Source organism: Gadus morhua, chromosome 12 (assembly GCF_902167405.1).
Source record: "Gadus morhua chromosome 12, gadMor3.0, whole genome shotgun sequence".
In the NCBI taxonomy this organism is placed as follows: Eukaryota; Metazoa; Chordata; class Actinopteri; order Gadiformes; family Gadidae; genus Gadus; species Gadus morhua.
Genome location: NC_044059.1, coordinates 28,935,347 through 28,947,846, shown reverse-complemented (window position 1 = coordinate 28,947,846; position 12,500 = coordinate 28,935,347). Strand labels below are relative to the sequence as shown.

General features: G+C 45.9%; 2 protein-coding genes across 2 annotated transcripts in view; both read left to right on the top strand.

Annotated features, from left to right (window-relative positions):
* The window catches only part of LOC115556361 (glypican-5), a 26,478-nt gene extending 21,742 nt beyond the window's left edge, over positions 1-4,736 (top strand). The window contains exons 10-11 of the mRNA XM_030373567.1: positions 2,697-2,770; positions 3,811-4,736. Of these exons, the coding sequence (XP_030229427.1) occupies positions 2,697-2,770; positions 3,811-3,921 (185 nt within the window). The 3' untranslated portion in view covers positions 3,922-4,736. The remainder of the gene's footprint in view (positions 1-2,696; positions 2,771-3,810) is intronic.
* Positions 4,737-6,032: 1,296 nt separating this feature from the next.
* The window catches only part of gpc1a (glypican 1a), a 29,542-nt gene continuing 23,074 nt past the window's right edge, over positions 6,033-12,500 (top strand). The window contains exon 1 of the mRNA XM_030372837.1: positions 6,033-6,914. Within this exon, the coding sequence (XP_030228697.1) occupies positions 6,740-6,914 (175 nt within the window). The 5' untranslated portion in view covers positions 6,033-6,739. The remainder of the gene's footprint in view (positions 6,915-12,500) is intronic.

The following is a 12,500-nucleotide window of genomic DNA, read 5'->3' as shown; positions in this document are numbered from 1 at the left end:
GTGTGTGATGTACCAAGGTTGTGTTTGTATGCATGTATGTACGTATCAATCTGTCATGGTTGACATGTTCCTTGTTGTTGCTACAAGACAAACATGCTGAAGGGAATGTAGGAGGCGACACCTCAAAGCCTATGGTAAAACACACATGCACGCACACACACTCACACTCACACTCACACTCACACTCACACACTCACACCCTCACCCTAAACCAATCTGAGCATCAACTGTATTGGCAGTCGTGCCATTCTGCAGTGACCCCTTCCATCAGCCCAGATGATGAGCTGTGTGACCCCAGCAGAGCTAAACATTCTGCTACTGCGCCCGGGCTGCCCTACAAAGGCAAAGTGCAGTAACTACGCCAACATTGAAACTGAGAAAAATGCCTTCAAATGATTCATACTGGCCGGCCAAACCTGTTTCAGGTACAATAGTGGTGATACTCTCAATTAATACCTTTATAGGAAGAAAAATAGTTTTTGTCTCAAGACAAAGAAGGTGTTATAAAACCCATTTTCAGTCTGAACTCAATTTTGACAAAATACGTACATTGCGCTTCCATGTGACATCTTGTCCCAGCGTATCATATTTCCCAGTTGTTATCGTGAACCGCGATGATGGTGATGATTATGATGATGATGACGTAAGAATAACCAGTTCACTTGGTCTACTTCGTTAGTTAGGCTAAGATCATTTGCTCTATGACATACTTCATTAGATATTAGACTTTTGCACGCGGAATGCAAGAGTGATTCTGATCTGCCGTATTAATCCACCACTCTTTTCACCAATGAGAACCCCCTGGCTTGAGCAACTGAAAAGCAGACACAAATGGGAAAATGCTTCCAAGTTGCTCGGGGCTAAAAGATCATTAGGCACTTGGACAGATGGTTAATTGATAAAAGCCATGATGGGAACACTGTGTCCTCTCTCTCTCTCTCTCTCTCTCTCTCTCTCTCTCTCTCTCTCTCTCTCTCTCTCTCTCTCTCTCTCTCTCTCTCTCTCTCTCTCTCTCTCTCTCCCCCCCCCCCCCCCCCCCCCCCTCCCTCATGACTAATATCTTAAGTATTGATATTAGTCATCATAGCACATGATGGATATAATTTTATTCAATATGTTGTGCATGTGTGTGTGTGTGTGTGTGTGCGTGCGAGAGAGAGTGAGCGTTTGTATGCTCATGTTAACGTCTCGGCTCATTCGGGCTCTGCAGAGAGAATCTCTTTGTCTATTGTACTGTGAGACAATGGCTACTGTAAGATGCAGCAGTATCATGTTTCTGCACATCCAGGTGTGCACGTCTCAGTCAATATGTCTGTTCTTATTCCCATGTCATTCTTTAACCATCGTCATTATTATGGGTTTGGTTTGGAATTATTTGTATACATGGCTCACCTAGTCCTGTATATAAGGACAAGTCCATCAAACAGTCCAATCACCTTAGCTTGGTGTTAGGTATGCTGTCATGTTTTATGTTCAGCTGCTCTGAGAATTCTCCTCACAGAAGATAATTCCAGAGGAGCGAACAGGAGGGTGAGATTGTTGTTGACCAAAAGAGCGCAGTGTGTTGAGACTGAGTTGTGTTGCTTGCGGACCAGGTGTGTAGTAGTGTCCGAGAGCGTGTGTGTGTGTGTTTGTGTGCTTGCGTGCGTGCGTGCGTGCTGGCTTGTGTGCGTGTGTGTGTGTGTGTGTGTGTGTGTGTGTGTGTGTGTGTGTGTGTGTGTGTGTGTGTGTGTGTGTGTGTGTGTGTGTGTGTGTGTGTGTGTGTGTGTGTGTGTGTGTGTGTGTGTGCGTGCGTGCGTAGTCCTGCCTTCCTTCCTAATTCTTTCATACCTGACTTCCCCTCAGCGAGGCTTGGAGGACTGCCAACACCAAACACACACACAAACACACACACACACACGCGCCTAAAAACACACACACACACATACACACACAAGAATGGAAGGCAGCGGAGCAGCTGTTTACGTGCAGGTGTGGGCCAATTAAACAGAGCAAGCAATTGACATGTGTTCCTGTATGCGAGTCCTGTGTAAGCAAAATCTGTATTCTGCAAATGAGATGTATTCATAAGTCCTACGTACACAGACAACAACATGGTGCCATTCACAAACCACCAATAGGATTTCACATGCTTGTGTGTGTGTGTGTGTGTGTGTGTGTGTGTGTGTGTGTGTGTGTGTGTGTGTGTGTGTGTGTGTGTGTGTGTGTGTGTGTGTGTGTGTGTGTGTGTGTGTGTGTGTGTTTCCTCATTTCAATGTGCTGTTTTGGGTTTTGAGTTGTGTTTTAGATGCAAGTTCGATTTTTCTTATTCAGCTTCAGAGGTTCTGGATTGGATGAAGAGACAAAATGAAAACTGGCATAGACACAACACACATATAATGTGGCCTGGTCCCAATGTGGATGTGGTCAAAACAAACTGAAACATTGAAGCAATGAGGATGCTGACCCACGATTGGTCTCTTCCTTTGTGCATTCCATTGTTCCCTCTCTTTAGTTTGATGTTGCATCTTCTAGGCTCATTCCTGAGGATTTTCTCTCTGTCTCTGTCTCTGTCTCTGTCTCTGTCTCTGTCTCTGTCTCTCTGTCCCTGTCTCTGTCTCTCTCTGTCTCTGTCTCTTTCTCTGTGTCTCTCTCTCTCCCTAGGTCACTGTCTATGTTACTGCCTGTTTTACTCTCTTTCTTTCTCGCCCCTCCAGGTGAGAAGGAGGTAGGTGGGGCCTGGCCCTCTCTCCGCCCCCCGTCCTCCCCTCGCCGGCCCCCTCCTCCACAGGTACGTCAACAACCTTTCTCCTTCAGATTGGACTTTACTTGCCGTTACGATTCAAATGTCTTTTGAGTCCTATTAAGGTGAAGTTTTTAGACTTTAGTGACATAATAAGCGGAAACGGACTTGGCAGAAATGGAACATAATATTCGTCAGCATATTTCATCAGTGTATAATAATAATATTAAGAATTGCCATGTTGCACTGCTGCCCAGAACGGACGAATGGCTCTAGAGAGATCCGGTTTCCAGTTGTCACCTTGGCTACATCCATTTCTGATTCTTTTTGAGTCGCAGGAGCATTATAATGGCCAATGCGCCACACACTCTCTCGGACGCAGACGTTGAAATCCACAGCCAGACGGGGCTCCACACATGCACACACACCACAGCGCTATATATACGTGTCCGAGCAGCTTAACTCTGTGTGTGAGTAAATAGACTGTCACCATCACCATGTCTTACAACATATACAGCGTCTCTGGTGACTATGACCAAGATACCCTGTTTAACTGATTGATTTGCAATTCACCAATAATTTACCTTGGTGTGATGGAAAATTGATTTTGCTTTTATGCATAATTGAAAGACCTCCTGGCCCCTTACAGAATACCGGCCAGCACAGGTCATCATCGTCAGTAGAAAGGGATGGGAAAGGGGGAGATGCTCTACACACTAGACCTCCCAAACGACCCTCTCAAAGCTACATCCACCAAGATTCTCCCGTTGGTTCTTTGATATAGACTTCAGACTTTATTGTCCCCGAGGGGGAAAATTCTTTTTCAAGCCACAAGTACACGGGCCGCACACCAACGGTTAAAAACAGATGGACAACAAACACAACAACGATAACATGCAGACAGGATATGCAGACACCGTGGGACAGGATGGAGGGCGGCTGCAAGCACCAGGCGTTTGCCATAGCGATCCCTCCGGCACAACGGGGACCTGCTCCTGCGTCCAGAGGGCATGATGGTGGAGTGGGTGTGTGTTGTCCTGTGCTGTTGTAAATATATATTCACCGTGATGATTCTCCTCTCCCTCCAGGTGGCCGTTCTGGGGGACTCTTGCTCCATCTCCACGGCTCACCTTTCACCTCTGACCCTGACCTCCCTGCTCTTCCTGTCTCTGCTCCTATCGCTACGGCAACCGCTCTGAGTGGGACCAGGAGCATTTAATGAAGACTGGCAGAAAAGAATAAAGAAAGGAGAAGCAGAAGGGACAGTGACAACGCCTCAGTAGAAGTGTGTGTGTGTGTGTGTGTGTGTGTGTGTGTGTGTGTGTGTGTGTGTGTGTGTGTGTGTGTGTGTGTGTGTGTGTGTGTGTGTGTGTGTGTGTGTGTGGACGGACATTAGTAAGACACCCACGATGAAGGCACGCAGGAAGAGGTTCAGCAGAGTGAAGAACATGGACAGAAGCGGACTCCATTTTGTGTCGCAGGCATGTTCAGGACGTTCCTGGTATAGCCCATAGGGAACCCTGCTGTCAACCGAGATTTAGTTACCTTTTATACGCGGACGTCCCAGTCTGATGAGAAGCTGTCTCGTCTGAGGACAAGGTGTCTCGTCTGAGGAACAGACGTCCAGTCAGAGGACAAGCTGTCCACTCCGAGGAGAAGCTGTCTCGTCTGAAGACAAGCTGGCAATGATTCCTTCCGGGGACAGTTGTTCTCTTTATGTCCTATTACCTAGCCTACTTACCCTCTTGTATATATACACGTTTATTTAACATTGTTTAATAGTTTGCACAGCACTACTGACTTTTTGAAGACAAATGTAAATACACATATTTATATGTACAACTCTATATTCAAGCAATTGTTTGGTGTGGTTATTCTCAGTCACACACATGGAACTGTCTAGTCGCAATTTTTTAATCTTCATGCCATAAAGCATCATTCTATGAATGTGATTAACCCTGAAATACTGTTTTTCAGTTTCTGAACAAATAAACAAAAAACATTATGAAATTTATATTTTACTGCTCGGTCATTCAGAATAAGTGGGACTGCAGAGTTAAAACAGGTCCATTTGTCACAATGTTTTCAGACTGTTGGTTAGTCCATAGTATAAATAATGTGGAAGTTCACTGAAATCAACTTATTTTCACAACAATTCTTGTGAATGAGATCAAATAAATGTGGTGTAAATGATCTTGAACTCTTTCTAGATTCTAGCTGTGGATAACCAATACATGGCCCTTATTTGAAAAAATAAATAAATTTAAAGTGGCAAAATTTGAAACGGAAGCGTGTGTGTGAACTGGTTGAGGTGTGTATAGCAGGGATTATCTGCTCACTTAATTATCAAATGAAAACATTATCTGTTAATGCACTTATTTCATGCACTACTCCAAGGTCTTCTTGCATTATTTGATGCTTAGACCTATTTGATATTCACATGCACACTTTCATGTAATCATATGAAATACGTTTCCAAGAAATACTTTTATTTGGGCCCAGCCCAAAATCATAATTTTAACAGAATCTCAGGACACATAATCTGCCATTCAAATTCAGCAATATTGAATTACTCACTTCTAATTTGATTTAACGATCGGGCCTTGAGCCAAACCTCTCATAACACTAGTGGAAAAAGAAAAAAGTGATTGGCAAAAAAAAGGATGAGAAAGCAGAGAGTTGAAGATGAGTGGAAAGTGTGTAAAAGAGTGAAAATTGGGGGAAAAGTGAAGAAAAAAGGGGGGGGGGGGGGGGGGGGGGGGGGGAGCTGGCAAATGATCTAAGCCTTGTATTTGTCTGCCGGCAGCGGCCTGTCATGCAACAGCAGATGGAGGCTTTGTGAGGTCCTTTGAGGAAGAGGAGGAAGAGGAGGAGGAGGACACAACTCATTACCTGCTAATGTGTCAGAAACAACTTTAAACGCATTAAGGTGGGAGAAAAAATCTGGACTGATTTTTCAGATGCTTCTTGGGCGGAGCTTGGAGTCTTTGTAATCTGTCAAAAAAAAAAAACTGGTAACAAAGCTCTAATTTCTTTATTGGTCTGGTGCCAAAGAAATCTATAGAACTGTTATTCATACCACTCATCACTCATATTACAATTGAGTAAGAGTTCTAATCTCGCTCTCTATTTAAATGTCTAGCTTTTGCATGAAAAAAAGCAGACGATGAAGTATTTTTCTATTCCGTCTAAATCGATATCTCAAATTTGAATTGGTCTACTTTTTGGACCTGAAGACAGGTGGCGTCGTTTTGCAGTTAACGCTCATCGGCGAAACTCGCATGGGATACGGAGATGGGAGAGAGATAACAGAGAAGCAGAAAGAAAGCGAGAGAGCTTTTTTTTTTTAACCTAAGCAGCGCACCGACCACACTGTTCTTATTCCTCGGTCTGATGGTGTTGTCGCTGGTTTAGACCTATTCGCCTCGCAACCTATAGTCACACCTCTTCGATTGTAAATTACTATCTTACAATTAGGCCAACCGCTTTTCATTTCCATTCCTTTTGCAGTGAATATTTCTTTGGAATATAGAGCATTGTTTTGGATCTATGATGATGAGGACTAACCGGTGGATTGCAGCACTCGAGTGGGGCCATCACAGCTTGGACTGAGCTACACCTGCTCTCCTCCAAACAAGAAATCTCCCGTGTCTGGAGAGGAACGGTACCGCCAGAGGCGCGGGTGTTCAAGCCCACCCTGGAAGGACGTGGCCGATCTCCCCTCCCGCTGCAGGCTGCACGCACAGCGGACCACCGCGTCCGTTACTTCTACTCCTTCTGCACCCTCACCATTCTCCTGGATCTTTCTTTTTTCATGATTGGAAGGGTTGCGCTGCTACTCGAGGGCTTTCCCTCATTGAAGTGAAAGGGATCGCCTTGTCGCGTTGCATCTGACCACAAGAGTAGGCTTCACAACAGTGAATAATTGTTTATAACAATATCAAATAGAAGACTCATTCGCAACCTGCCACTATAAGGATAAGCCGATTCCCCACTGTCGAGCTATTTTGGGCTAGAATGTTTCTCTCTTGGACTTTGGTTGTCTGGGTGTGCCTGGGTCCCGGTGTCCCGGGGAGCGGCGCTGCCAATAGCACGAGCCTGAACGGCAAAGCCCGGAGCTGCTCCGACCTCCGCCAGTTCTACACGGGGAAAGGGTTCACCCTGAATGGGGTACCTCGGGAGGAAATGTCCGGTAAGTGTACAGAAAAGGCAACCTTACCCTATTTTGTCCCATTTTAGGATGGTTTATTCGAAGAATACAAGAAAAAAAAACACGCTTCGAGTTTCTACAGCCGTATGGTGTTAACCCGTGAGCGTCTCTGCTGGGTCCCATGCAGGTGTGCTTCCTGGATGAGATCCATTGTACAAACGGTGTTTTGAATTCGAGTCTATTGTTCTGGTCTGGCCGGTTAAGACTCGCCCGTCCTCCAGATTCATTGTATGTTCTCCTCCAACACTTTTTTGAGGCGAGGCTGAAGATCTTTAATGCAGTCTGTTCTGCAGAGCGCTTCATTGTCTGCGGGCACATGTCCAAGTAGGCGACCACGTGTCCTGTTAATAGCCTAATTAGCGTTCCTAGGGTAATCCTTTTTTTTTTTTTAATTATTGTTTGGGGTGGTACCAAACAATACTAGGTTTGAGACATTAATCTCGCTGTCCACGCTTTGGTGTCAACAATGGACCTTTAACTCTGTATCTATTGTTTATGTACCCTGTCAATTTGTGTGCGTGCGTGCGTGCGTGTACGTGTGCATTATGTGTTGGCTCATCGTGTGTGGATGCTCATCTCGATAGCAGCCAGTTTATCTGGCATTAATGCATGCAATAGGGCGATAAGGGAGGAGGACACTTCCATTAACAGACAAATAATAACCACACAGGGCGAAGAATACTTATCTCGATGGCCTTACGAATAGTTAATGGTTAGCCTATTATAACCCTTATAAAAAAATATATAAATATAAAAATATAATTGACGTTCAGGTTTACTTATCTGTATTTTGATGCTCAGAAAGTATTATTCAGCCTTTCTGGCAGCAGTACGTGGTGAAAGTCCGGTTTATTAGGCTTTTAGAGCAGACATCACGATTGATGTCGCTTTCTTCCTGTCCCTCTCTCTCTCTTGAGAAGGCGATGAAATCAGCTCTCAATCTAAGACAGGTCAAAGTGATCCATAAAGGCCATTTAAGGATTCTAATTGTCAAATTGACCGTTTTTTTTGTTTTGGTTTTGCCAGCTAATACAATTTCAGTCATCCAATGAAGAGAGAATGGTGCATCTACTCTGGATAGGAGCTATGGAGATTTTGTGCTGGCGTCTTTCCTTCGTTCCTTCTCTCTTTTTTTAATTCTGTTCTCTCACTATTACTTTTATTCTTTCTTTCATTCTTTCATTCTATTGTTGTTTATGTCGTTCATTTCTTTTTTCTGCTCCCTCTCTTTCTGTTTTTTTTTTGACGAAAGCATCAATCCTTCATGAAGAGGATGAAAGAGATAGAATACATGCTCAGGTGTCTGTGTGTGTGTGTGTGTGTGTGTGTGTGTGTGTGTGTGTGTGTGTGTGTGTGTGTGTGTGTGTGTGTGTGTGTGTGTGTGTGTGTGTGTGTGTGTGTGTGTGTGTGTGTGTGTTGTGTGGGTAGCGTGAAGGTCATTTGGTGTTCGCCTAGTGACAGCGCTCTTGCAAGGGCAGATGAGTAAATAATTGCTGTCTCGTGGGTCCTTGTGAGAAAGAAGAATGGAAAGAAAGAGACCCAGGTAGACAGGGAGGGGTTACAAGAAAGACACAGAACTAGTCTGAGCAGAGAAGGTTAGGGAGTGGTTGACAGAGAGAAAGAGACTAGGCTCCTTACCCTAACCCTGGCCTCTCAGTTGAACTGTTAGTGTTCGATGGTACCGGCCCCCTCTATTTCCATTACACAATCCAATCTGTATTCAAACGGGTAAATCACTAGCTCCATGCACCTGCCCCTCACTACCTAACCCCATGTACTTGAACCACTCACTATAACCTAACCTCATACACCTGAACCCCTCACTAGCAGCTTAACCCCTGGACCACCTAACCCCATGTACCTGGACCACTCACTACCTAACCCCATGTACCTGGACCACTCACTACCTAACCCCATGTACCTGGACCACTCACTACCTAACCCCATGTACCTGGACCACTCACTACCTAACCCCATGTACCTGGACCACTCACTACCTAACCCCATGTACCTGGACCACTCACTACCTAACCCCATGTACCTGGACCACCCACTACCTAACCCCATGTACCTGGACCACCCACTACCTAACCCCATGTACCTGAACCACTCACTACCTAACCCCATGTACCTGGACCACTCACTACCTAACCCCATGTACCTGGACCACTCACTACCTAACCCCATGTACCTGGACCACTCGCTACCTAACCCCATGTACCTGGACCACTCGCTACCTAACCCCTTGTACCTGGACCACTCACTACCTAACCCCATGTACCTGGACCACTCACTACCTAACCCCATGTACCTGGACCACTCACTACCTAACCCCATGTACCTGGACCACTCACTACCTAACCCCATGTACCTGGACCACTCACTACCTAACCCCATGTACCTGGACCACTCACTACCTAACCCCATGTACCTGGACCACTCACTACCTAACCCCATGTACCTGGACCACTCACTACCTAACCCCATGTACCTGAGCCACTCAACCCCTCCGTCCTGGTCACAAGGCTGCAGGCGTTCTGGGGAAGAGTTTCCCAGTTCTTAGCTTGTTCTTTTCTTCTTCCTTTTTGTCTACACCTGGTTGCTGCAAGGTGTGAAGCACAGTATGTGTATGAGTTTATCTATTTGTGTTTTTTTGTGATCTTAGGATGCTGCAAACCAATTTACAAATAATGAAGTATCTCTCTGTAGCGGGAGAGAGACAGAGAGACAGAGAGAGACAGAATGATGGACATCAACCCAGACACACACCGACCATACCAACATAGAATGAGTCACCCTACCCCCACACACACTGGTCACTGCTGTCCTGGAGCCCCCCCCCCCCCCCCCTTCAGACTCTCTGCCCTAGTTAGGAACCGGTGGTCTGGCACGTCACAGACCAGACACACTGAAGATGTACCAGCCTTTTTGGTTTATCTCCTATAGGGAAATTAACGAAAGATATATAAAAAAAATCATATTATGTTACATACAGTTTATATGTAAACACAAACCTTACTTATCTTTCTTTTTCGTCACTTGTTACCTACGTTTTTGTCCACTATTCCAGAGAAGACTTCCCTTTTGTAAATCTTAGAAGGAAGCGCCCCTGCCCAACGAACTGGAGGCCTGTGAATGGATCCGTTTCTGTAGGTTGCTCTGGGTGTCAGACTTCCCTGGGCTGTATAGCCCCGTGTAACGGGAGGCGCGGAGGCCCTGGGTCCCCAACAGCGAGAGGCTATTCTTCTGTCCTGCTCCTCCCGCCTATTGTCCCCGGGCCCACCGGGCTGTCAGGGCTTCCCTGTCGTCTGCACGCCTGTCTCTGTGCCTGCAAGGGTCACAATAACTGGAGCAGCCACATCCTGCTCCGATGGCCATAGTGTGTGTGTGTGTGTGTGTGTGCGTGTGTGTGTGTGCTTGTGTGTGACAGAGAGAGTGAGGGAATGAGTTCCTGTGGATGGGCATGCGTATTTGTGTGTGTGTGTGTGTGTGTGTGTGTGTGTGTGTGTGTGTGTGTGTGTGTGTGTGTGTGTGTGTGTGTGTGGTGTGTGTGTGTGTGTGTGTGTGTGTGTTTGTGTGTGTGTGTGTGTATTTGTGTGTGTGCGTGTGTGTGTGTCTGACAGGGTGCTTTGTTCGTTTGCGTGTGTGTGTGTCAGGGTGTGTTGAAGATGCAATGAAAGCCAACACCTCATCTTAAGGGGACCCTTTATACATCGTTCACACATGTATTGTATGTACTGAGCGGCACACACCCATGTGCTCATATGACACACACACACACACACACACACACACACACACACACACACACACACACACACACACACACACACACACACACACCAAACACACACACACACACACACACACACACACACACACACACACACACACACACACACACACACACACACACACACATATATACACTACAATAAATGGTGTACGAAAGGAATGCCTTTCTCTGAAACCAGTTTTACACATCCTGTTTCCGGGCCATTTTATTTTATTAATTACATTTTCCATTCCTAGATCTGTCCCATCACAAGCTTCCCTCTGTATTCTCATTGGATTTATTTGCCCTTTCCGATGTTTCTGTTCCTAATCCACGGTTGTTGTCTCAGGAGGTTGGCCTGGTCAATCCCTATGAGGCCATCATGATAGATTGGCAGATCAGTCTGGCATTTTCAGAGTTTGGCCACTGCATGCTGTTTTTCTTTTTTGTTTCCATTTTTTTGAGGAACAGAATGTAAACCCACAAGATTAGGATGGTCTCACAATACTAGTGAAAATAAACTCGACTGGACTTCTCTTTGGTGCCTGGGTCTCACCTTTACGTTTGTCTGTCTTGTCTCCTCTGGAGGTGAACAGGGAGGCTATGGGACGAGAGCCTTTGTCAGCTATCTCACCTGGAGAAACAAACCTAGATTTCATCAGATAGATTACCTATAGACTAGGGTACTTGGGGGTCAGGTTCCTTGTATATGAAGGACTGAACTCTGAATGCTTTTGCAGAAGGCCTGTCTGTGACAAAATCCCTTTATCATTTACAGGTAGGATCATTGTTCTTAAGTCTCAGCTGTGAGGAGGGCTGTAGATGTGAGGCAGATTGAATTCCAGGTTGTGATATGTTGGTGTCCGAGGCGTTTCTGTTTCTGCTCTCATGTCCCAGTGCCAGGGTCTTCACAAACTCCTGAACGGTGAGAAATGGAAAACAATAGCGGGCATCACCTGTCCCATATCAGATGCTCACTGAAAAAAAACAGAACTCAGAATACCCGTTGGTCACTGGTGTGCACACACTCACACACTCACTTACTCGCAAGCACAAACTCATGCACGCACGCACGCACACACACACACACACACACACACACACACACACACACACACACACACACACACACACACACACACACACACACACACACACACACACACACACACACACACGTGAAAGTATTGTATCTGACATATCTGAATCTCCTTCACACCATTGTTCTCTTACCCCCTCTCCAGTTCCTCACAGCCTTCCTCACACACACACCCTTGTGTGTGTGTGTGTGTGTGTGTGTGTGTGTGTGTGTGTGTGTGTGTGTGTGTGTGTGTGTCTGTCTGTGTGTGTGTGTGTGTGTGTGTGTTGAGTATGCGAGTACGTGTGATGTAGGGTGATGATGTCCGGGGGGGGGGGAACCTGTTAAAAGCAGGGCTGTGAATGTTTGATGATGTCTGATGTAGGGGGGAGAGAGAGAGAGAGAGAGAGAGAGAGAGAGAGAGAGAGGGAGAGAGAGAGAGAGAGAGAGAGAGAGAGAGAGAGAGAGAGAGAGAGAGAGAGAGAGAGAGAGAGAGAGAGAGAGAGAGAGAGAGAGAGAGAGAGAGAGCGCTGAGACAAGCAGAGAGCCTCTGAGGGGAGATGAAAGGGAGAAAAATGGATTTGTCTCTTGCGTGCCCTTCTCTTTGCTTACCTTCCTCACTTCATCTTAGACTTGGTCTTCCCTTCTTCCACACAGCCGATGTCGAACCCGCACCATGCTCAATACGTTGACACGCTTTAGGTTAGAGACCCTC